This window comes from Elgaria multicarinata, chromosome 10 (assembly GCF_023053635.1).
Source record: "Elgaria multicarinata webbii isolate HBS135686 ecotype San Diego chromosome 10, rElgMul1.1.pri, whole genome shotgun sequence".
Classification (NCBI taxonomy): domain Eukaryota; kingdom Metazoa; phylum Chordata; class Lepidosauria; order Squamata; family Anguidae; genus Elgaria; species Elgaria multicarinata.
This window is the reverse complement of record NC_086180.1, coordinates 74290345-74313212: the sequence shown is the minus strand read 5'-3', so window position 1 is coordinate 74313212 and position 22868 is coordinate 74290345. Positions and strand designations below refer to the sequence as shown.

The 22868-nt window shown below is 40.8% G+C and overlaps 1 protein-coding gene across 1 annotated transcript in view; it reads left to right on the top strand.

Moving 5' to 3' along the window:
• The window catches only part of KLHL2 (kelch like family member 2), a 62173-nt gene that overhangs the window by 2983 nt on the left and 36322 nt on the right, over positions 1 to 22868 (top strand). Inside the window, exons 2-4 of the mRNA XM_063136387.1 lie at positions 5419 to 5544; positions 8424 to 8530; positions 12543 to 12664. Of these exons, the coding sequence (XP_062992457.1) occupies positions 5419 to 5544; positions 8424 to 8530; positions 12543 to 12664 (355 nt within the window). The remainder of the gene's footprint in view (positions 1 to 5418; positions 5545 to 8423; positions 8531 to 12542; positions 12665 to 22868) is intronic.

Below are 22868 nucleotides of genomic sequence, written 5' to 3'. Positions count from 1 at the left end.
ACAGGTGCAACTGTGAATAAGCGGTCTTCCATGCGATTGGAAGTGTGTGACAAGGGGAACATTATGCAACCTCCAGTGGCAGCTGATAGGAGTTTTAGTTGATTAATCAATTAATCTGTGGATTAAATTTGCATGTGGGTTATAGGCCGTCCCTCTGAAGCAAGGAGAGGTCCCATTGAACACTATGTTCTTACTCCTGAGTAGGCATTTTCACCTTAAAAGAAATGTGGAAAATGCACCCTCCTTGCCAGCAGTGCCCTCATTTTTAAAGATAAAGAGATCAAAATTGGCACAGTGATAGGTCTGAAGGAGGGCTTTCAGCATGCCAAATTTGAATCAGATTGGATCATCCCTTGATTTTAAGGGATTTTTAAATGGAAATTAAACAAATGCTTACATCTGCGTAAGTTTTAAAGATAAAGAGATCAAAATTGGCAGTGATAGCTCTTAAGGAGGGCTTTCAGCCTGCCAAATTTGAATCAGATTGCATCATCCCTTGATTTTTTTAATTCCCCTCCCTTAAGCTCTTTTCCTCATAGTCCACCAGTGTGAAGGATCGATCTTCCATTGCTTTGATCATGTGAAGCTGGGCATCTTCAAGTTCATAAACTACAGATGTGCTGGTTCCCTTACTCAAAAGTAAATCCCATTGATTTCAACTGCTAAAATCACATGCAGGCTTAACTTTGCGTAAACCCCATTGAACAGAGAGAGACTTACTTCTGAGTAAACACATATAGAACTGATTTTTAGTAGTGTGATCACTCAGAAGCTTTATTTTTAAAGTCTTAAAACAGCAGACTGGAAAGAAGTGCTCTGCAACCCCATGCTTACTTCTGAGGTCTTACTTCTGTTTACTCAGAAGTATGTCTCTCTCTGTTCAGTGGGGTTTACTCAAAGGTAAGCCTGCATCTGACTTTAGTATGTTCATGCTCCAAAGCCTCCAGGCAGGGTGAGGGGAATGGGCGTAGCCTAGGCAACAGAGAATAACCACATAGGGAGGGCACGTTGTCCAACTACCACCAACCATTAGGTTGAGCAGTGTCTTCTGTGTGAGACAGTTTTGGACATGATAATGGAAATCGTGCATGTACACCCTAACTGTGTTAAGGAGAGCCCTTCTGGTTCAGATGAATCGTCTATCAAGTCCAGCATCCTGTTTTGCAAGTGGCCTCCTGGGTGTGTGTGTTGTGGTTTTTTAGAAGTTAGGCTTGTAAAAAATTGTAGTCTAAGACTGCCAACTTTAGAGCAGCTACAGAAAGACATATAGCTAGATCAACAAAGAGTTTCGTGACACCCTAAAGGCTAACACATTTATTATGGCTTAAGCTTTTGTGAACTACAATCCACTTCCATCCGATCAAATGGGCTATGGTCCATGAAAGCTTATGCCAGAATAAATGTGTTAGTCTTCGAGGTGCTACAAGACTCTTTGCTATTTCTTTATTTTTGCTTAATCTTTGAATATAGCTGGATGTATGTCTGCTTTTGAATTTTTCTTATACCTCCCATAGCCCCAGCCGATGAGTTTAGTTGTTTAGTTGTCTAATCACATGATTAAAAAATGGCAATAACCCCCTTCTGTTTCCCATTTACCACACTGAGCATCCTGGTGGGGCGGGGGGGGGGGGAGAACACAGAGCTGGCTGTTGTCTTACAATCAAGCATCCGTTGCTAAATGTTAACTTGTTTATCAGGCGAGATTCCTAGAATAGTGGGTGTAAGGAGATAAAGTGCATGCCAATTGTATGTTACCTCCTTTTAAAAAAGTGTTACTGGACCGTTCTGCGAACAGGTTTCACACAACAGCATTCCAAAGTGTACAAGGATAATTTTACTGGAAACAAGTTACAAAACTATTGATTACTTTGCCAGCATTTTTTTCCTCATATGTGAACATCTCTTGCAAAAAATATGCAGAGAAGTAGCAACAAGAAAATGCAGATTCCTTTGAGTGAGTGCGGACTTCTGGAGAGTGCAGAGGGTTAAGAAGAGGGAAGAGTGTGCAACAATATGAAAGCCATCCCTGTGTCCAGTCCCACTTCCATATTGTTGGGCACTTTCCCCCTCTTCCCAATCCTCTGTAGACTGTAGAAGAAACAAGTGATGGAGATAAATGGGGCAGTTTGTACCGACAACAGCCCATGGGTTAAATAAACCATGGATTGTCAGGGATGAGCAGGAGAGAGCAGGCGTGCTGCTGCAGTGTGCCAGTCACTTCCACTTTTAATCAACAATGTACAACCGGGTCATTCATAGGTTGTTGAGCATGACATGCAAATCTGGATCACTGGGTTGTTTAGGGGATAAACACCCTAGAGGTTAACTTAATAACAAACCGTTGAGCATATCATGCTCCACAACCTACAAATGAGTTGGTTGTAGGTTGTTGAGTAAAAGTGAAAGTGGCGGGTACAATGAAGGTACTATGCTTTTTCTCTCTTGCTTGTACGTGACATCCCATGGGGTTGTTTAAACCATAGGCTATCATTATATATGCAAACCAAGTCAGTCAATCTTGATGACTTTCAGTGCCTGTATACAGTTTGTGGCCCTCCATCAGATTCATTTGAGGTAAAGGAGGCTTTTCTATGCAATGAAGAACCAATTTGATAATTTCTCAAATTTGAATATTAATACTCTGAGTGTTTCATAACCTGAAGAAAATGAACTTATCTAGTCTGCCCAATCACTCTCAGACCTTACTTCTACATATCAGCCATTTGTTTTTCTGAGGGTGAGACTGAGGATGAGAGAGTGAACCAGAAAGGAACATCACTGGAAAGAAGATGAGAAGACCAAATTGTCCAGTGTGTAGGTGCCTATATTCCCATACTTAACCTCACGAACTGTCATGGCAATAGGTTTTTTTAAGAAAGAAAAGCCTGCAAAATGTACACAATGCAACAACAAATGGTACAGGGGCAGTAAAATAAAATCTAACTCTATCACTGGGCTGGAAGATTAAAACAGTGTAAATAAGCCTATATTTTTAAATTAAGATGGTTTAGTGGTCAACATTGCACCATTGTTAGGAGAAGTGTTAATGGGAAACATCGATTTAAATCATTGGTGGGCAGATCAACCCATTGGACAACTGTACAAGGATGGCTGGGATGGGGCAGAAATTCCCCACTGCCAGTGAAGAGGACCTATGCTAGTGGGTCAGCATGTCTATTCTGAGGCCTCTGGTAGACCCATGGAAAGTTCCACAGGTGTAATAATACCACTAGCCCACAAACAAGACACTCAAGTGGGTGTTCCTGTTAACTACACCAGCCTGGAGTCAGTGTCGTTCGTTTCCCTCCCACTGAAACCAATGGGGAAAACTTTTAAAAGGAGGAGGCAGAAGACTAAGATGGGAAAATCCCCCCTTCTGGCAAGGCTTTGGAAGTGATAGATTGGCTATCGCTTGGCTCCCTACCCAATTTAGGATTATTCTTTTAAATCATCTTGATTTAAGTGGGCCCACCCTGATGCCTGAAGAGCTAAACACATAAATATATTTGCTTAAAAAGTTAATTAAAACTTTGATTTAATTTGAACTGGCATTGTATCTATTCCAGCTCCCAATCGGACTTTTGTGTTCAATTATTTTGTGGCTAATCAATCCTGCAGAACAGTCTTAGGAATGTACATACAAAACTATTTTTGTTTGTTTGTCCTGTTGCAAACTGTCCACCTCACATTGCAGGAATCCCAGTTTCTGAGCAGGACAAAGACTCTACAGCATACTTAAAGGTCTGCAAACTGACACTACTGCCCTGTTGTGGTAGGTGGCTGATGGATATGGTTATGAAAGGGCGACTTGGTGTTGTGTATTTAGCAATCGCGAGCTCTGTTTTTGAAGGCTTGAAGCAAGAAGTGGCAGCTGTGTAACAGCTGTTTTTCTTTGGTATTCAGCCATTTGATTTCACTCATATCTAAAGCACACTCCTTTCATTCCAAATCCCCACCACCACATTTGGGTTTGCTTAGATGAAACACCCTGCCTGGGATTGCTCTTCTGTGCCTGGATATTGTAGTGCTGTTTCGCGTAGAAAGCTATTTACCTACTCAGAATTAAGTTATTTGATGGGACTCAAAGGATAGTAAGCCCTGGGGCTTTTGCAGGCTTGCTCGTTCACACAGCACCACTTAGCACTTGCTTGAAGAGCTGTTTCCAAAAGCCAGGGTACAGCGTGAGGGCCTGTGTTCAAAAGTGCAAGTTGGAGAAGCAGTGGTGTGTGTACCTGCACTAAGACACACACGCTAGAACATTTTGATCCACTCCTTATTCAGCATCATGCAGGATTTTGGGGTCCCTTCTAGAATTGGCATAATCTAAGAAAAGTACAAGTCTCCTAAGGGATAGTAAGAGAAGCAACTCCAAGAAACACAGATACGCTCCCTTTGTGTACCAAAGTTGTCGGTATATAGAGGCAATTTCTTTGGAAGAACCAGAGGCTTTAGTTAATGAGCAGCTTTAGGATGAATGGGAATGATGCCTAATAAAGCTGGCAAGAATGATGCCTTGAGTTGGTCTATTTTCCAGATATTCCTTCCCTTTTATCTATATGGTGCGTGAAGACAGATATTTGAAAGAAGGCTTTGCATTTATTGATTGATTCACTTTGTCGCAGGTATTTGCAGTGACCTTTACCACTGATTGTTCAAAGGGCAAACGAATACTGAAGAAAGCAAATAGCCTGACTTTGTGGAATCATGTCTGCTTGCCTCGCTGATCTAACCATTTGCTTTTGAGCAATTCCTAAAATGATGAGTTTGGTTTCAGAGCAGTTCAGTTCGATCAAATAAGATATTTTCATTGATCAGTCTTGCCATCTTGGTTGGCAGGAGGGGGAGGGGGGAGTTTTGCCTGAATGAAATGCCTTGAAACATGTCATGATACTAGCACAATGACTGGTATATTTCGACTATCGTGATTGTTTGCAAGTGTAGGTAAGTCTTGGTGTTGGGACTTTTTATTGCTGGCTAGTGCTGATGGGAGTTGTAGGACAAAACATCTGGAGGGCCACAAATTGTCTAGTCCTGGACTAAAGCACATATTACTTTTTACCTCTTTCACTGAATGCTGTTAATACATCTTTGGTGAGTGATCTTCAGAGAGCGTCCTTCAGTGCGGCATTTTAAATGGACACTTAAATGACCTGGTACTAATGTTTGAATCTGATTAAAGATATTTAGTTTTAGGAGTCTTTCCATGCATGCGTGGATGTAAATCGCTTAGCGTTTGGGTTGTTTGCCCCAAGCAGCAGGGGCATAGTCAAAGCAAAGTTCCAAAAGCACATTTCAGTGGGCTGACTTCCTTCTGGGAGTGATATAGGAGTTGCACAACCCTAACAAGTAAACCTGCAACCTACGTTTGTGACTAACTCTCAAGTAGACAGTTATTGAACTAGCCTTTCTCATTTGCAGATGTACCAAACTGTGCCAGCAGAAGCCTCTGGATTTGAAAGATGATAATACTGAAAAACACTGTCCTGTTACAGTGAATCCTTGGCATATGAAGAAAGCTTTCAAAGTTATGAATGAATTAAGAAGGTATTTCTTCATTCTTAAAATACACATACTTCCTTTGCTTATTTGGTTAATGGTTTTCTGAAGTTTCCTCGTTGATCTTCACCAATATTGCAAGTGACTGTGTCATCTCTCTTGTGACTTCCTTGGTAATATGTTTTGCTTTGAACAGACCTAGAGAACAGATGTCTCTACTATACCTTCAAATGACTTTAATTCAACTTGTATCAGGTGAGGGCTTTAGGGGAAAGTTCTGAGTAGTTAGACGATGTATAGTCCTGGTACAGTAACTAGAGCGTCGGATTCATGTCTTGGAGAACTAATTTCAAGACTCACTTCTCCATCAAACTCATTGGCTCAGTTCAGACAACATGTTTCTCAACAGTTTTAGAACTCCGTGGTGGAGTTTTTCCACCATCTTTGAGAACTGTGTTGTCTGGCGAGAAAACCCCACGCAATAGTGGAGTTGTTTTGGAAAACACTCCATGCAGAATATCCACACTGTGCAGAGGAATGTTCCTCCATGGTGGGTTCCAAGAAGTTTTCTGTTGCTTTGAGTTGACTTTTCCCCCAGGCTACAGAGTTCCCTGGCAAGAGTAGCAAAAGGAGAGTGCTACTCTAGGAGAGCCGCCAGGATTGGGTTTTTTGCAGCAATGGCTGATGGAATACCATCGGCAGGACTGGGGGAGGAGAGAGGATGGAGGAACTGTCAATCAAACATCACAGTGGATTTTACTCAACTCCATGGTAGCCCACAGTCACACAATGGTGGAGTTAGAACATGTGGTGTGGGGAATGCCCCTTAAAAACTCAACCATTGAGTGGAGTTTTCACACCGCTTTGACTAACGTGTTGTCTGAACTGAGCCATTGTGTGATGTTGAACAAGCTTTGTTCTCCATCTGCAAATGGGAATAATGATTACATACCTCCAAGCCAGTTCAGATGTGCAAGAGCCTATCTGTGTATTCTGAGGTTGTATAACCATGTGAAATTCTTGGGTTACATGTGGGCCTCCAAGACAGAGGGACTGAAATCTGTATTTCGTTTGAATCCACATGCTAGCTTAGGTGGTGTGTGTGTGTGTGTGTGTTTGATACCAATTGCTACAGTAGCCTGTCAAATAAAATTGGTTTGAACTAAAGCCTTGGTGTGTGGAGGATTCCCTTTCTTCTATATGTAGGAAAAGGGATGAGGTTATGTGCCCAGGGATTTTCTGATGTGTATGCAAATCATACCTCTTATGAAAAGAACAGGGAAACCTATGAATCTGTGGGGTTTTGATAGTGCATCTTTTAAAATTATATATTTCTTATTCTGCTCTTCTATTAAAAGAACCCAGATAATGTTTCCATCCATACTGACCAATACTGCGTGTATTTAGAATATGAGCTTCTCCATCGTCTTATTCTGGAGTGAAATTACCTGGTTGCAGAATTCAGCATGGCCCCACAGCGTGTGCTTCACAATTTGGGATGTACTCAGAATTAAGTATCGCTGCTGTTTGCTGCTTAACTATAAGCAGGCTGGCCTTACCATTAGGCAGAGTGAGGTGCTTGTCTCAGGCAGAAGATGCTGAGGAGCACAGAATGGACAGAGTGAATGTGCCACATGACCTGCTTTGCACCCCACAAGCTACCCCGTCTCATCAGCTTTTGTATATAGGAGTGGGAGGTGTCACTTTGTCTTTACCTTTAAATGTTTTGTGCTGGCCCTGCTTATAAGGTAGTGTTGCTGATCCATTTTGGATCCTTATGACGTATAACCATGTTTTATAATGACACCTTCAATCATTCTTTTAATTTGGGAAATCTAGAAAACAGTTTAACAGAACCACCCAAACTCTGAAGTACAAACCTTCAGTTTGAATATTGGGAAATGAGGCTTCTTAAAGTTGTTCCCAGCACACCCAAGTTTCAGGAACAAAACTGAATGATCATTGGGAAAGGTTTACCCTATGAGCTTCTGATCAGCACTGCAAATCTCCATGTTTGATGAAGGGGATGCTTTTGGCAGATAGTCACATGTAAATACTGAGTATCACTTGTGATCTTAAGATCAAAGCAGCTCACTTGGGATGAAGCAAGAGGTGAAGAAAGCCTACTGTTTGTAGCAGGTTAAAGAATGTGCCTTTCTTGATTGTTGGAGAGGAGAGAATCTCCTTTACTTGTGTGCCTTACCTGTCTGCTATACTTCTGTAATGCAAGCAAGCTTGTTCTGGGTTTTTTTTTGGGGGGGGGGCTTTAACTTATGTGATAGGGCTTCCCAACCCCCTTCTTTTTAATGCATGCCACTAGACAAAATTTGGATCCTTATCACAAAGCAAAACGTGACTGAGCAATTCAGTAAGAACTGAAAAGTAATTTCTAGCAAGATAAAATAAGTGATTAAGAAGCAAGCAGTGCTTCTTCAGATGGAGGTAAAAGTACCGGGGAACTTCAGATGTGATGCAAGTGGGACAAGATAGGCACAGTAATAGCGACGGGGAGCAGTAAGCATCTGAATTTTGGCTGTCACCTGCTTATTTTATAAGATTTGGGGGGGTATGAAATTGCAGTATTTGTGGGTTTTATCAAAGCTCCCCGCTCCCAAGCATCAAGAACATAAGAGCTATGCTGAATTAGATCAAGGGGTTCATCAAGTCCCACACTCTGTTCACATAGTGACCAACCAGCTGTCAATCAGGGACCCACAAGCAGGACAAGGTGCAACAGCACCCTCCCACCCATGTTCCCCAGCAACTGATGTATATAGGCTTTGATACTGGAAGCAAACTGGATAACAGTTATTCTTTTTTAAATATGTCTGAAAACCACCTTGAGAAGAATAATTAGTACATTCACTGTCTTGCAGATCCTGTGTTATTTACAACTCTTGTTTTTCTGCTGTCTTTTCCCCATGTAGTCAAAACTTGCTGTGCGATGTCACGATAGTAGCTGAAGACATGGAAATTGCAGCTCATAGAGTTGTGTTAGCAGCTTGCAGCCCATACTTCCATGCCATGTTTACAGGTACCATATTTTTCTTATTGCTTGTTGCAGCTGAAACGCAAATGGTCAGTTTTGGAAGACACAAGATATTTGGGAGGTGTTACTCAAGAGTACACTGCCCCAGTATCTGCAGGTTAAAATGTTTTAATAATAGGTAGGGGTTGGTACAATCCGCCCCATACATTCAGGCCCTCTGGGAAGAATTTACTCCAGCCAACAAAAACAAGGCTGACAACTATTACCCAGAGGGCCTTTTCCTCTGCCGCTCCCAGATTATGTAATGACCTGCCGGGAGAGATTCGTCAATTTAACAGTCTTCCAGATTTTAAGACAGCTATACAGACTGATCTCTTCCGGCAGGCCTACCCAGTTGAATTTTAAGATGCCTTTTAATAATGTGATGCTTTTAATAATGTAATTATATGTATTTTATGGCGTTTGCATTTGTGTTGTACCCCGCCTCGATCCAGAGGGAGAGGCAAGTAACAAATAAATAAATATTATTATTATTATTGGTTCACACACACACATGTGCAACACCCGGTGAATGTGTCAACTATATCTCATCTTGAGCTGATCCTGGAATATGAAAGTTTTTCTGATGGTGCATTTATATATGCAAGATTGCTTGATCATCATCAATGAATAAAACATGCCTGCATGAATTGCTGCTCTGCAAGGTCAATAGACTGCAGTGGAAGTGAATATGAGGAGGCGGGGGGAGTATTGAGACACCAGTTACACTATTTGGAAATGGAAAACGTTAGCCCACATGGAAGATTTGATGGCTTTGGCATCTTTTTGCTGGAGTGCATGTTCCAGTGCATTTTTCCCCATAACTACACATGACAGCTAGACTGTGTGTTTTGCCATAAGTTTTCTGAGGATGCCAGCTGGATGTTTGCCTGTTCACATTCTGCACTGACCATGCTGTGAGTTTAAGGCAGGAATGTCAGTGGCTTTACAGGATCCAAGAATACTTTACATTTGTGTTGTCAGGTCAGTTGCTTTGGTGGACTTTAGTGTTGCATATCATAAATGTTCAGACATGCATCAGGAAAAAAACATTAATATTGAAGTTATGAATTAAGCTTCCCTTCTCTTTACACTTTTGCGTTCCTCTGTATTTAGAGCAACTCATCTGATACGTTCATTATTTTGATTGGAGTGTTCTCCTTAATAATATGGCTATAGATAATAAAAATTAAAATGTGGGATCCTCATACAACCTAGGGATTATTCTGTCAACTGCTTTTGCCAGATGTGTATAATTAAATGCTAGAGGGATCACTGTTACGAAAGGCTGTGAGCATAATGAAAACCTTTCCTGATTTCCCTGCTCTGCCTTTACCCTCTGCCTCTTCTGTTTTATTTTCAAAATTTTCTTCTCCACCTTTGAGTCCCCAGGACATCTTCCTGACGAAAACATAATGAAATAAAAAGTGGGGAAATAAAATAATAATAATAAAACATACTATTAAGGGAGTAATCCTATGGCCCCTAGACAACATGGGGGGACAACATAAAATTCCTGGATCCGAGGTCGGAAACAGCACTCTGATCTCAGACCCTGGAGTCTGAGCTCCCCGTTCCGTCCCCTTCTTAGCCAGTGTGGAGAGAACCTTGCCGGCTGCCTCTCTGAGGTCACAAAAGTTCCCTCAGAGAGGAGGGAAAAGGGGGCGGTTCTGTGGGAGAGGAGGAGCCTGGGGAGGCTGACTTACAAAGGTTCGTCTGGCTTCTCCATCATCCTTTCCTCCTGCTCTGACACTCCCCAGCTAGACAGGTGAAAAAGCCCCTAAGCAAAAATGCAGGGCAGGAGAAGCATGGAGGCGAAGATTACCTTTATGGTTCTTCCACTCTGCATAGGATACCTGTCAGCCTCCGAGTTCAGAGGATGATGGGCTCCCCTATAGGATTGCACCCTAAATCTTTAAAACCCCAACAAGAGATGAGCATAAAACAACTAGATCAGTTTAAAAATACAGTCCCACGGCTGTGTTATCTTCTGCCTGCCCCATCTTCCAATGCTGTTGAGTGATTTGCTCTGATAATATAACAGCCTTTGCAGGCAGGAGTGTCAGCACCTGTTATATGTTAATAATAATAATAATAATAATAATAATAATAATAATAATAATAATTTCTTACCTACCTCTCCCTCTGGATTGAGGCGGGGAACAATATAAGGTACAAAAATATTATAAAATACATAAAACTGATTAAAACATATAACACTAATACATGTGTTAGTGTTAATTAGTATTATAACACTAATACTAATGCTTTAAATAAATAAAATAATAAACACTAATACATTATTAAAATAACAGCCAGACATCTTGATAATAATGTGGTAGATGTGGAGGGTTGAAGTTAGGCCCCAGCTCAGTAAGGGTATCCAAAAAGGAGTTAGATGCTAGGTCTATCTTATTCTGCTAGCTTGAGGACCTGGTTAGTACTCAGTTTTTGAGAGAGATTTCCTTCCTACCTTATGTTCCCTCACTTAAAATTCTATCCCATGCTGTCACCCAACAGCTCTGGGGATGTGCTCTGAGTTGTAAGAGCTGCCATTGAGCAGAACAAATTACATACGCATTGGACTTCTCCATTATGAATGGCCCTGGATTTTCTGGTCTTGCAAACTTGTTCTGAATTCTTCTTTGTAAACATTTTTACTGGTGCTGCAGATGGTCTTTATGATCAGTGTTCCAGCCTCCACAAGCTGGTAGTAGGTTTCCCTTTTCTTCTGGATTGAGGTGAAATGGTTTTGAGGGAGGATGAGTCAAATGTTGCTAATCTTAATCCTCTTGGGTACTGCTGGAATGTTTTAGGACAGTTTGTGCTGGTATCACTTAAACGTGTTAAAATTGACCATGTCAAGTTGCTGTTGTGCTCCTATGCTTGTGAATACTTCACTTTGTCTTCCTTGCCATGTGTGGTTTTCGCATGGTCCATTCTATGTGCCCATGAAGTTTCTAGCCCTGGAATTATGAGTGCCTTTAGAAGTTTGATGAGTACCCAAAGTTTTGGAAGATTTATGCAACCACAGCAGGAAGTGTAGCTCAACTTGAGCTTTGCTGCTTAACAGGGTGGATAAAAATCAATGATTTAAAAAAAAAAATCAAAAAAATCAGATTTTTTTGATTTAAATCATTTTTTTAAATTTAAATTGGATTTTTTTAAATAAAATGTTTTTTGAGGAAAAATCTATCTAAAGATAGCTTTCTGTTTAAGATACATTATAGTCCAAAGGTTATTCATCATGAAATAAGGATTAGTTTTTAATTATGTAGCATAAGGTTGTTTAAATTTTTTGGTAAATGAATTCCATTTATCCATTCATAATGTCATGCTCTTCCAGAGGTTTCTGTAAGATTATTTTTCTCCTTCCAATAAAGTACAGCAGAAAAGTTGTCCAAATATGAATGATTAACCTATTAAACTGGACATAGTTCACCTCGCAATAATTTCATAATTATCTATCTATGATGTGTTTCTAATAGTATAAACAAATTAGTATTTTTTGATATAACGGTAAAACTAATCTGAAAAGTTGCTATTCTAAAAATGAAAACTTCATCTGGTTGTAAATATTAAGATTATACCAGCAAGAATAAGTCTTTGGTAACTCTGAGTTGTGTAAAAATATAGCGAGGAAGAGTGCACTTTTTTGTGTGGGGAAGAAATCACATGATTAAATCGAGTCTTTCTGAGTAGTGATTTAAAATCGTGCTTTAAATCATGATATAAATCAAATTGATTTAAATCAAATCCACCGTGCTGCTTAATTCAAATATTTTTTCCAGCACTGCAATGATTCTTGGTAGGTGGGCCTATCTTCCTAAAAGAGACACCCTGATCCACATGTAGCTTCATTCTGAAGAATTGACCTTTTCTTTCTCATGGAGAAAATGTGGGGCTGAATTTTTGTGTTATCCGATGAAGCCACCTGGGCTAAATTGAAGCATGTGAATAGCAATTGCAAATATCTGATTAGATTAAATTAACCAACCTATACAACTGTGTATTATAGGTGAAATGAGCGAGAGTCAGGCAAAGAGAGTTCGAATAAAGGAAGTTGACGGCTGGACCCTTAAGATGCTCATTGAATATGTTTACACTGGGGAAATTCAGGTTACAGAGGAAAATGTACAGGTGAGTGGGTGGATTTTATTGGCTCGTCCTGTAACAGTGTGCTTGATGACACAAGCAGTAAGGCAAACTTCTTTCCCCATGAGGGTAACAACATTTATTTTTAGCATCTTCATCACAAGAAGGATATATGCATTTTAATAGCATTTCCATGATCTTGTGGCACTGCTTTCTTCAGTTCAAAGTAACTGATACCTGATCTTGAACTTGTTTGCACTTTAAAGTCACCTTCTGTGTTTGAGCCCTCAGCAAGCTGTTTTGTAATGGCAAGCCCTGGAAAAGCTAGACAAAGCAGTAGGTTGAAAGGGTCGCTTTTAATATATTGCTGCATTCAGGTATAAATCATGGGTCATACTTGAAGGGCTTTTTGGTGTAGCCAAGGTGCTAAGTTCTGTAGCCCAAATAGCTTTGTGAAAGATAAGCTCACTTGCATCATTCCTGCATCTTTCATGGAGTTGGAGAAGATGTCACGCCTGATGTTGCTGTCTGAGATGGCTTTGTATGATAAAATGCAATCATTACTTATTGCAAAAAAATGAGAGAAGATTCCATTTGGAAATCACCAGGAAAGTAATATTGGGCTAACATTTCCACGTGATAAAAGATTGTGTAAATTGGGCACTTCTCAACCTAGAGAACATGGTGAATACTACATGGTGTAATTAAAACTAGATTCTCTTAGAGTAGGCATGTTGAACCTCAGGCCCATGGTCCCAATCCAGCCTAACATGGTTCCCCATATGGTCACCACTGTCTTAGAATATAACTCTTCCACTCTTTTCAATCACGGTGACTTGCACATTGGCAAGAAAACAGGAGAAAGAAAAGCCTTGGAGAGGGTTCCTAAATACGGGAGGAACAGGAATATGTGTGTGAGAGCTGTAGGAATTGAGGCACGTGAATGTACACAGCCTGTCACTGAACATTGGTAGCAGTGGGGACCGCAGATAAAAGCACACATCTGGTGAGGGCTGGCATTTAGTCTGAAGGGGAGCAAGGTACCTGCTGTTTGCTTCTACTCAGCCTGGAGCCGAAATATAGAAACCAGGAACAATATTTTATAACATATTCAACAATTTTGACTCTGTTTGCTGTTACTTTATACATCACCAAATACGTTAAAAAACAAAAATGTTTAAAATACACCCTTCAGAGCACATTGTTAATAAAATAATGTCCTTATTGCAAGGCAAGAGAGATAAATCTTACCAATAAACATGAGGAGTAACAATTCCAGTTTCCAGATGTGTTCCAACGTTATAGTCTTCAGTGGCATGTAAATGTCAATTTGTGGATTTGCTGCTCCAGAGTATCATCAGATTCTGCCTTGCTTAAATCAGGAATCATTTTCTTGAAAAAGGATAATGCAAAATGTAATATTTTTTTTCCCTTTATAAACCTTACTTGTAACCCCTCATCTCCCACTGTTAATATACTATGGGTTGAGCTACATAGAGTAATTCACCATATTTTCTTTTTTTTTAAAAAAAACTTAAATTAGAAAATCCTGCACTTTCCCAGACACTCAAAATCTGGGCCAAAAGTTGATCTAATTGCAATTCCCAAGCTCCTCCACAGTGGATTTTGAAGGACATGAGAACATGTATTTTATCTTGTTTGCACTCATTCCTGAAAGTGTCCATCAATCTGTGATGTACACGTGGGAATTTTAAAATGATATGTAAATGAAATGTTGCGGATTCATATTTACAGGCTTGTATGCACTGATCCCAACAAGCCCTTAGCTGTGATAGTCCCTCGTGTAATTATCATATCCCTTAAAATATTATTTTTGAGCAGCACCATATGTTTTTCTAGGCAGCTGTTCTGACATACAGCCACGGCATACAAATCAGCCAGTGCATAAGGAAATAGCCTCTATAAATGTTATGGCAGCTTCGTAGTGCTGCTGCATGTGGGAGGGGTCATATTTTTCGCCCAATCAACAGGTAGCATAAAGACTACCTGAGCAGGGGGTTGGACTCGATGGCCTTATAGGCCCCTTCCAATTCTACTATTCTATAATTCTATGGCTCTGTCCTACCCACTTTCAGCCACAATCAACTGGCTTCTTTTGTAACAGTTGCCAAAGATTAATTTGGGGAGATCAAACTTCCCAAGTGAGACTCTATCCAGCATTAACAAAGAGGGACATAATTACCATTGTGATCATGTTTTCTTAGTATTTTGCATTTCCCTCATGCATGTTCTGCTCTTTGCTCTTGGCTTCTGTAATCCTAGTACCCTGAAGGAGCTATTTATTTATTTATTACATTTATATACCTCCCCATAGCCGAAGCTCTCTGGGCGGTTTACAAAGGTTAAAAACAGTGAACATTAAAAACAAATATACAAAAATTTTAAACTGTCAAAAGCATTAAAACAACAATATCCATTTAAAACAACTATTCTAGGGTCAGTTAAAAACTCATCATATGTTCTTAACTCCTGGGAGATGAGAAAAGATAACAATGTTGGCACCAGGCGAGCCTCGTCGGGGAGATCATTCCATAATTGGGGGGACACCACTGAAAAGGCCCTCTCCCTTGTTGCTATCCTCTGAGCTTCCCTTGGACTAGGCACTTGGAAGAGGACCTTAGATGGTGAGCGCAGTGTACGGGTAGGTTCATGTCGGGAGAGGCATTCCGTCAGGTATTGTGGTCCCAAGCCGTGTAAGGCTTTATAGATCAAAACCAGCACCTTTATAGGTTAAAACCAGCACCACTTTTGAGAAGCTTTCTCCAAAGTTACAACTTGTCAGGTGGTGTTCCTCGTTTTTGTCCCTCTTTTCTCATGTAGAAAGCTGCCTTATACTAGGTCAGACTATCCAGCTAGCCCAGAATTGCCCAATACTGATAGCAGCTTTGCCAGCACCTGTTATGAGACCCCCTTTTAATTAGAGTTATCGGGGGATTGAACCATGGACCTTCTGCATGCAAAGCACGTGCTGGACCAGTGAACTGTGGCCCTCCATATGTTGTGCTTGTGCTCAGCAGGAAGGATGAAACGTGTGTAACTGTAGCGACTATATTTTTCACAGCAGTACTGCAGCCCTAACAGAACAAGATCATTTTCCATTGAGTTGATGCGACCACATCTTTACTAGTTGAGAAAGAAATATAGGTGCTACGGTAGCTCCATGTTTGCACATCCCAAAGAGTGAGAAACTTGATCATTGGCTCACGAAAAATCAGATGCCAAGCTCTTTAGTAATTTAAGGGATTTGGATTTCACTCTGTAAATACTGGTTTCTCACCTTACTAACCTTGCTGCGTATAGTGTTCAGCGCTTGCAGCACTCGAGGTCAGCTGAAGTGTTAAATATCATCACATGATGACAAAACACCAGGTTTAGTCATAACGGAGACCCTCACTGAGTGATGTTGTCAACCTTTCTTTTTAAAAGGAAGTCCTTTTATGTTGCTAGTTGAAGTCCTCTTTCAGCTTTATATGCTGTTATAAATCTTTTTCCATGGATGTCAGTATATTCAAACACAACGTTGGTAACAGCAGCTGGGGGGAATCTATTAGAAGATATTTTGGTCCAGTATCACCGGATGTTTGCAGCTCACCTTAAAATGACCTTAAAATTTCCCCAGAAGAGATTTTACTCTTCTAAGACGCTAGTTTATGCCATTTGGGGGAACTGGATGGTAGATTTGGAAAACACTGTGAGCAAAAACACTGCATCTGTATGAAATTTGATGAGGATCTCCCTCAATACTTACTTAGCTGTCCTAATCGTGGAACTGTGAGTTCATATATGACTAGAGTTGCGGGCAAATACTGAAATAAATATAATTTTTAGTTGCTGGTGTTAATATAGAGGTGTGCAACTCCATGCTGTATGTTTAGGGCTGAGGCAATACAGGGGAAGATATTTCATGAAAACAAAATCCCAGCAGGCATTCTGTAGTTCCTGCTGCTGAGGCAACAAGGTCTTAATGGGAAACCTTGGAAGGAAGTGACCCCCCTGCTCAGCAGGACAGCTGAGCTTTGTGTAAAGCCCTGCAGGTGGCTGACGATGTGCGTCACTGTAGAATTTAGTGAGGTTTCAATGTGAGGAAGCTACGCATGCATAGCGCATACTGTACAGCTGCAGGTATAGAAACACAAGCGCAGCAGCTACAAAATGTACCCACCCACCCCCCAGATCTTATTCCATTTGCAGGTAATAGCAGGGCCAGATCAAGGCCAGCTGATGCCCTCAACACAGCTCAATAATGCCACCCCCTTGGCCCTTCCATTGCTTAGCCAGCAAGACATTAAGACTCAATACGTGCTGAAGGTGAAATAAGACATTAAAAACTCAGTTTTCTTCAAGGCCATCCCCCATGCCAGAACACACAACTATATTAAATATATTTTTATTTATTTATTTATTTATTTATTACATTTCTATACCGCCCAATAGCTGGAGCTCTCTGGGCGGTTCACAAAAATTAAAAACATTCAAAGTATAAAACAACAGTATAAAACCATAATAAAAAATACAATATAAAAGCTCAACCAGATAAAAACAGCAGCAATGCAAAATTACAAATTTAAAACACCAAGTTAAAATTTATTTATAGACTGTTAAAATGCTGGGAGAATAAAAAGGTCTTCACCTTGCGTTTAAAAGCATATAATGTAGGTGCCAAGCGAACCTCCTTAGGGAGCTCATTCCACAGCCGGGGTGCCACAGCAGAGAAGGCCCTCATCCTGGTAGCCACCTGCCTCACTTCCTTTGGCAGGGGCTCGCGGAGAAGGACCCCTGAGGATGACCTTAGGGTCCGGGCAGGTACATATGGGAGGAGGCGTTCCTTCAGATAAACTGTTTTTTATTATATTTATTTAACACTAAATAGCAGCAAGCAATATAAGCCCATTACTTACTTATAACTAGGGCAACAGAAAAAATATATACAAATTTTCATCACTGTTTTATGCATTTTTTAATAAAACTTATAAGGGGGGAAATGCAAATGCAAAAATTTATTGAAAATGATTTTTAATCAGAAATTCCTTAAAATTAGATGGCTACAACTATGATTCCATTGCTCTGTGCTGCCCACCTTCCCTTGGTGCCCTAAGCACGTGCTTATATTGCTTAAATGCTAATCCAGGGCTGTGTAGTAGATTGGGGAGTCTGTCCCGTTTGTAAAACCTTGCCATTTAGCCTCCCTCCTTTTCAAATAGTGGTGTAAAAGCCCTTTGTTCACAATCTGGAACAAGCAGGCTGTTCTTGATAGAGGGCTATTGCCAGTCTGGCAGTGACAGTGACTTCATTATATACAATTCTCTAAAAAATGGCTGCTGTTGTCTTACCGGGGCATATAAATCATGTGTGTAATAGCAGTGATCTAATGATCTCCTACACTGCAGATTTTGTTCTACTTCCTGTTGTTAGGTATGACTTGCCAGTATCTTTCAGCTCATTATCTAGTACAGCATGTCGCATTTCTAGCAAACTGTCTGGCCAAATGTTTGCTAACCACCATAAAATGTCTCAAGCTGTTGAGTAGTCACACTTACCCGCCTCGATAAGGATTTTTTAACACCTGATATCTTGCTGGCTTTAAAAAAGTCTTTAACTATTGAAGTGGACCTAAATCAATGCAAGTAGTGCAGTGCTACTTTTAACCAACACCAGTTCCTTTACCTCTGGAAATGGCCTTTCACATACATTTGGAGCATCCTTGCTGCTACTGTTCAGTTGGTGGTTGCTTCGAGGCTCCCCAGATCTGCTGTGTTGATTTGCAGTTTAACGCCAGTGTCAAATTATTAAGGGGATCGGGAGAGAATGATTGCCTTGCACACTGAATGTAAAAATCTGAGAAAATGAAAAGTTCTTTGCCTAGTCCTGAAATGACCCTGGTGTAGCCCTTTTCAGGGCTACACCATTAAGGAACCGCTTTCCCTGGTACCCTGCTGCTGTAACTCAGTTGGTGGGAGACCCAGGAAAGGAGGTGTAAACTACCTGCTCTCCCTGCATTTTCATCCTGAAATTTCAACCACCTCCTCTCCATTGGAATCAATGGAGACTTTTCTTTTTTATCCACCCACCCTTCCACCCTGGGTGGAATTTGTTGACATAAACAGAGGGGAAGCTTACACCCTCCTCTCTTGAAGCAATATGGTCCTGATCCGAATTGGAGCTGTATGTGCTTACAGGAGAGTTGGGGGCACCATGTGAGCTAGGCATGATCAAAGGAATGTTGATTTTGGCCCACAGTGAACAGACAGGCACCAGTCAAAGAGCAAATGAGAAACAGCAATACTCCATACAACCTACTGGGATTTCCTCGCCAGCAAAGAATACTTTGTCTCTTGTCAGACACTACTTATAGCACAATTCTGTTAATGTTTCCTCAGAAGTCCCACTGAATTCATTGGAGCTTTACTCCCAAATAAGTGTGTTTAGGAATGCAGCCAAAACACTGAATGACTTAGCTGGAGGCAATGTAGAATCCAACACATTTACTTTGCATTAATCTAAATTCTTGGAGCCATTACAAATAACAAGAGGGAGGTTGTGAGAGGTAAGCAGGCAGTTCTGCAGCCACACCTTATAAAACAGAAATGTCAAGTACATCTTTGTTCTGATCCCTCTGAAGATATAGAGTCAAGGTATCTACAATAGAAGTATTTTGCAAAGCAACTTTTGGCAAACTCCCCTAACCGGGTGCCTTTCAGATATGTAGGACTACATCCCCTGTCATCTTCAGCCAGCAGGCCAGTGGACATGCTGACTACGGATGCTGGGAGTTGTAGTCCAAGACGTCTAGAGGGCAACAGGTTGGGGCAGGCTGAAATAGACTATATGGAAGTGACACAATAAATATGGTATGTTTTCAGCCTCAGAGCCTGTAGATGAAAGTATTTATTTATTTATTTATTTTATTTATTTATTTATTACATTTTTATACCGCCCAATAGCCGAAGCTCTCTGGGTGGTTCACAAAAGTTAAAACCATAATAAAACAACCAACATGTTAAAAGCACAATTACAAAATACAGTATAAAAAGCACAACCAGGATAAAACCACGCAACAAAATTGATATAAGATTAAAATACAGAGTTAGAACAGTAAAATTTAAATTTAAGTTAAAATGAAGTGTTAAAATACTGAGAGAATAAAAAGGTCTTCAGCTGGCGATGAAAGCAGTACAGTGTAGGCGCCAGGCGGACCTCTCTGGGGAGCTCATTCCACAACCGGTGTGCCACAGCAGAGAAAGCCCTCCTTCTAGTAGCCACCTGCCTCACTTCCTTTGGCAGGGGCTCACGGAGAAGGGCCCCTGTAGATGATCTTAAGGTCCGAGCAGGTACATATGGGAGGAGGCGTTCCTTCAAATAACCTGGCCCCAAACCGTTTAGGGCTTTAAATGTCAATACCAGCACTTTGAATCGGGCCCGGACCTGGACTGGCAGCCAATGAAGTTGTAAAAGGACTGGCGTAATGTGATCTCGCCGGCCAGTCCCTGTTAGTAAACGGGCTGCCCTGTTTTGTACCAGCTGAAGCTTCTGGACCGTTTTCAAAGGCAGCCCCACGTATAACGCATTGCAGTAATCCAAACGAGAGGTTATCAGAGCATGGATAACTGTAGCTAGGCTAGCTCAGTCCAGATAAGGGCGTAGTTCTCAGCAAGACCCTAGAGTAGGAGTGGGGAACATGTGGCCCTTCAGATGTTGCTGGACTACACTCCCCATAATCTGTCACCATTAGCTATGCTTGCTGGGGCCGATGGGAGTTGTAGCCAGCAACCGCCGGAGGGCCATACGTTCTCCATCTGCGTCCTAGAGCAGTGGTCTTCAGCTGGTCTAGACCTGAGACGCACCTCAGGCTCCCAGTCTGCAACACGGGACCCAATTTCACTGTTTTCTCCATACCCAACTCATCTGGACTGATCCTGCGATCCACTTTTGAGTCGTGACCCTCCAGTTCAAGACAACTGTCCTAGAACGTGCAGTCCATTTGGGAAGAGCTCTCACATGTATAGATAGCAACTTCTGCCTGAAAAATGCACCCAAGTGGTGTTTGAGCCTTTCTTGATTAATGCTTACATGAGTTTTAGACGGAGTCCACTATTATAAAACATACTAATGCCAATCTACTGAATTGGTGCCAAAGGACAGCATGCAACACGGCACAAGCCCAAGTGTAAAATGATTGTTGGGAAGGAGGCAATTGTGAAAATGTTAGACAAGGTCACTTGGATTTCAAGCAGAGCTGAAAGTTGATTGCTAAAAGTTCATGTTTTAGGAGACATTATGCAGAATACTTGTAGCAAGTTGTTCCTGAAATCATTTACATCTCAAAGGATTGAGTGCTAATAGCTTTCTTGGGTGCAATGTAAAGTGTTAGCTTTTAGCTTGTGCTACAGATGTCAAATTGTATTTTTAGCCTTCCCACCCACCACTACAGCTGTTTATCTTGACTCATGCTTTCTTGAAAGACAGGCAGTGCAAACCCAAAGTATTTCTGCTAGAGGCAATTTCTGCTGTTCTGTGTTGGTCTGTGAACACATTGGCACCTGAAAGCATCATCTTCAATTTATCACTGTCTAGGGCAGAGTGAAATTGAATATGGACTAGATATTCAAGCTGTACCCTTTCTTGCAAAGGTGTTTCTGTTAAAACTAGCAATCCTAGGTACTGTATTTCAGTTTGTGAATTCAACATACAAATATTGGCGAGAGTATTGATCAGCAGGGTGTATGTACAAGGAAACCAGTTTTGTATCGTAGATGTTATGTGAAGATTTGGTATAGATTCCAGTTCCTGCTTAGCCCTGATGCTGATTGGGCAGCCTTGAGATCATCCCAGAAATAACAATGCATGTTTTCCCCCTTTTGGTATAAAAAATTGAGTAAATAGGAATTGCATGCAAACACACTCCATATTATGAAAACCTAATGAATGTAGCAGCTTTCCCATTTAACCTTGGGTGAATCCTGTAGGGCCTGTGACTCTGTAACTGGGTGTCTTAAGACATGTCAAGTGCATGATCTAACTTATTAACAGTCTGATCTGAACACAATAGTAATGAGAGGCTATCAAAGAGCTTTTGTAAGCGTGAGTGTAATGTCCCTTATTTGGGACCATCATTTTAAAAGAGAGAATGTAAGTCTAATGATTTTTTTATTTGTTTACACTGAAGTTTACATTAAGAGCTTTTAGAAATGTTGAAGAAAGCTATGTAACTGAAACATGATAGGAAGGCGAAATCATGACAAACAACCTTTCTTTCCCTCCGACCCTGTGATGCTTTTCATAAGTTGCTATTAGAAGAAAATCAATCAATTTTGCATTGCTTCTACTTTCATTGCACTGTTACAGTGGATATCACTATGTTCTCACAAATCAAAGGGAGTACGCAAGCAGAGGATTAGAATATTTTGAGGGGAAAGAAGCATGATTTCCAGTCCAATAAAACGTAAATCACAATGAAAGAAAACCAGGCTTTGAATTTTCTAAGATCAAATTGCCATTTTCTAACCAAGCTCAAAATTTCTGCAAAATAATTCTGTTATCAAATCTTTTCTATCTCATGGGTTATCTGAAAGATGTGTAATGGTACAGTGAATGGTATGTTTGAGATTGATGTAGGGTTGTCTCCATCCAGTAGTAACTTGCAGTCATGGAAGACTAGTGAAGCTTTTGTATGTGCTGGGAAATTATGGCTGATGGTTACCAAACAAACCAGGATTTGGACCCATAGTTTAAAGGTGGGTTCTGAATCTTGGCTTGTTTGGAAGCCATTAACCGTTGTTTCACAGTTCTAACATAACAGGAAGCCAGGTTTCTGGATTGTTTTCCTGCTCACACTAAGGGAGAAGTGAAATGACAGCAAAGGGACTGTATGAAGGTGCACAAAGTCTGTACATATCTTGGCTTAATAAGCCAGGATTTGATCATCTGAATGCAACCTCTAGTTTAAGTGGCCAGATGAGTAACTGCTTTTCTGCAGTAATACATTTCTTGGCAGCTAAACTAGATTATAAAGCTAATGAGGCATATTAACAAGAAAGCATAACATGAATAAAGATGTCAGTTTGTAAAATAACTTCTCCAGAATAGATCGGCTAATAGCAAGTTTCACAAAACTCTAGTAAAGCAAGGAGGTGACTTTATAATGCAGACCTCCATCAGTCATAGCCTCTCGGTAAATTCTCATACTTCTCATTAGTTTTGAGGGGGTTTCCCCCTCTTTTTTTGTTGATAG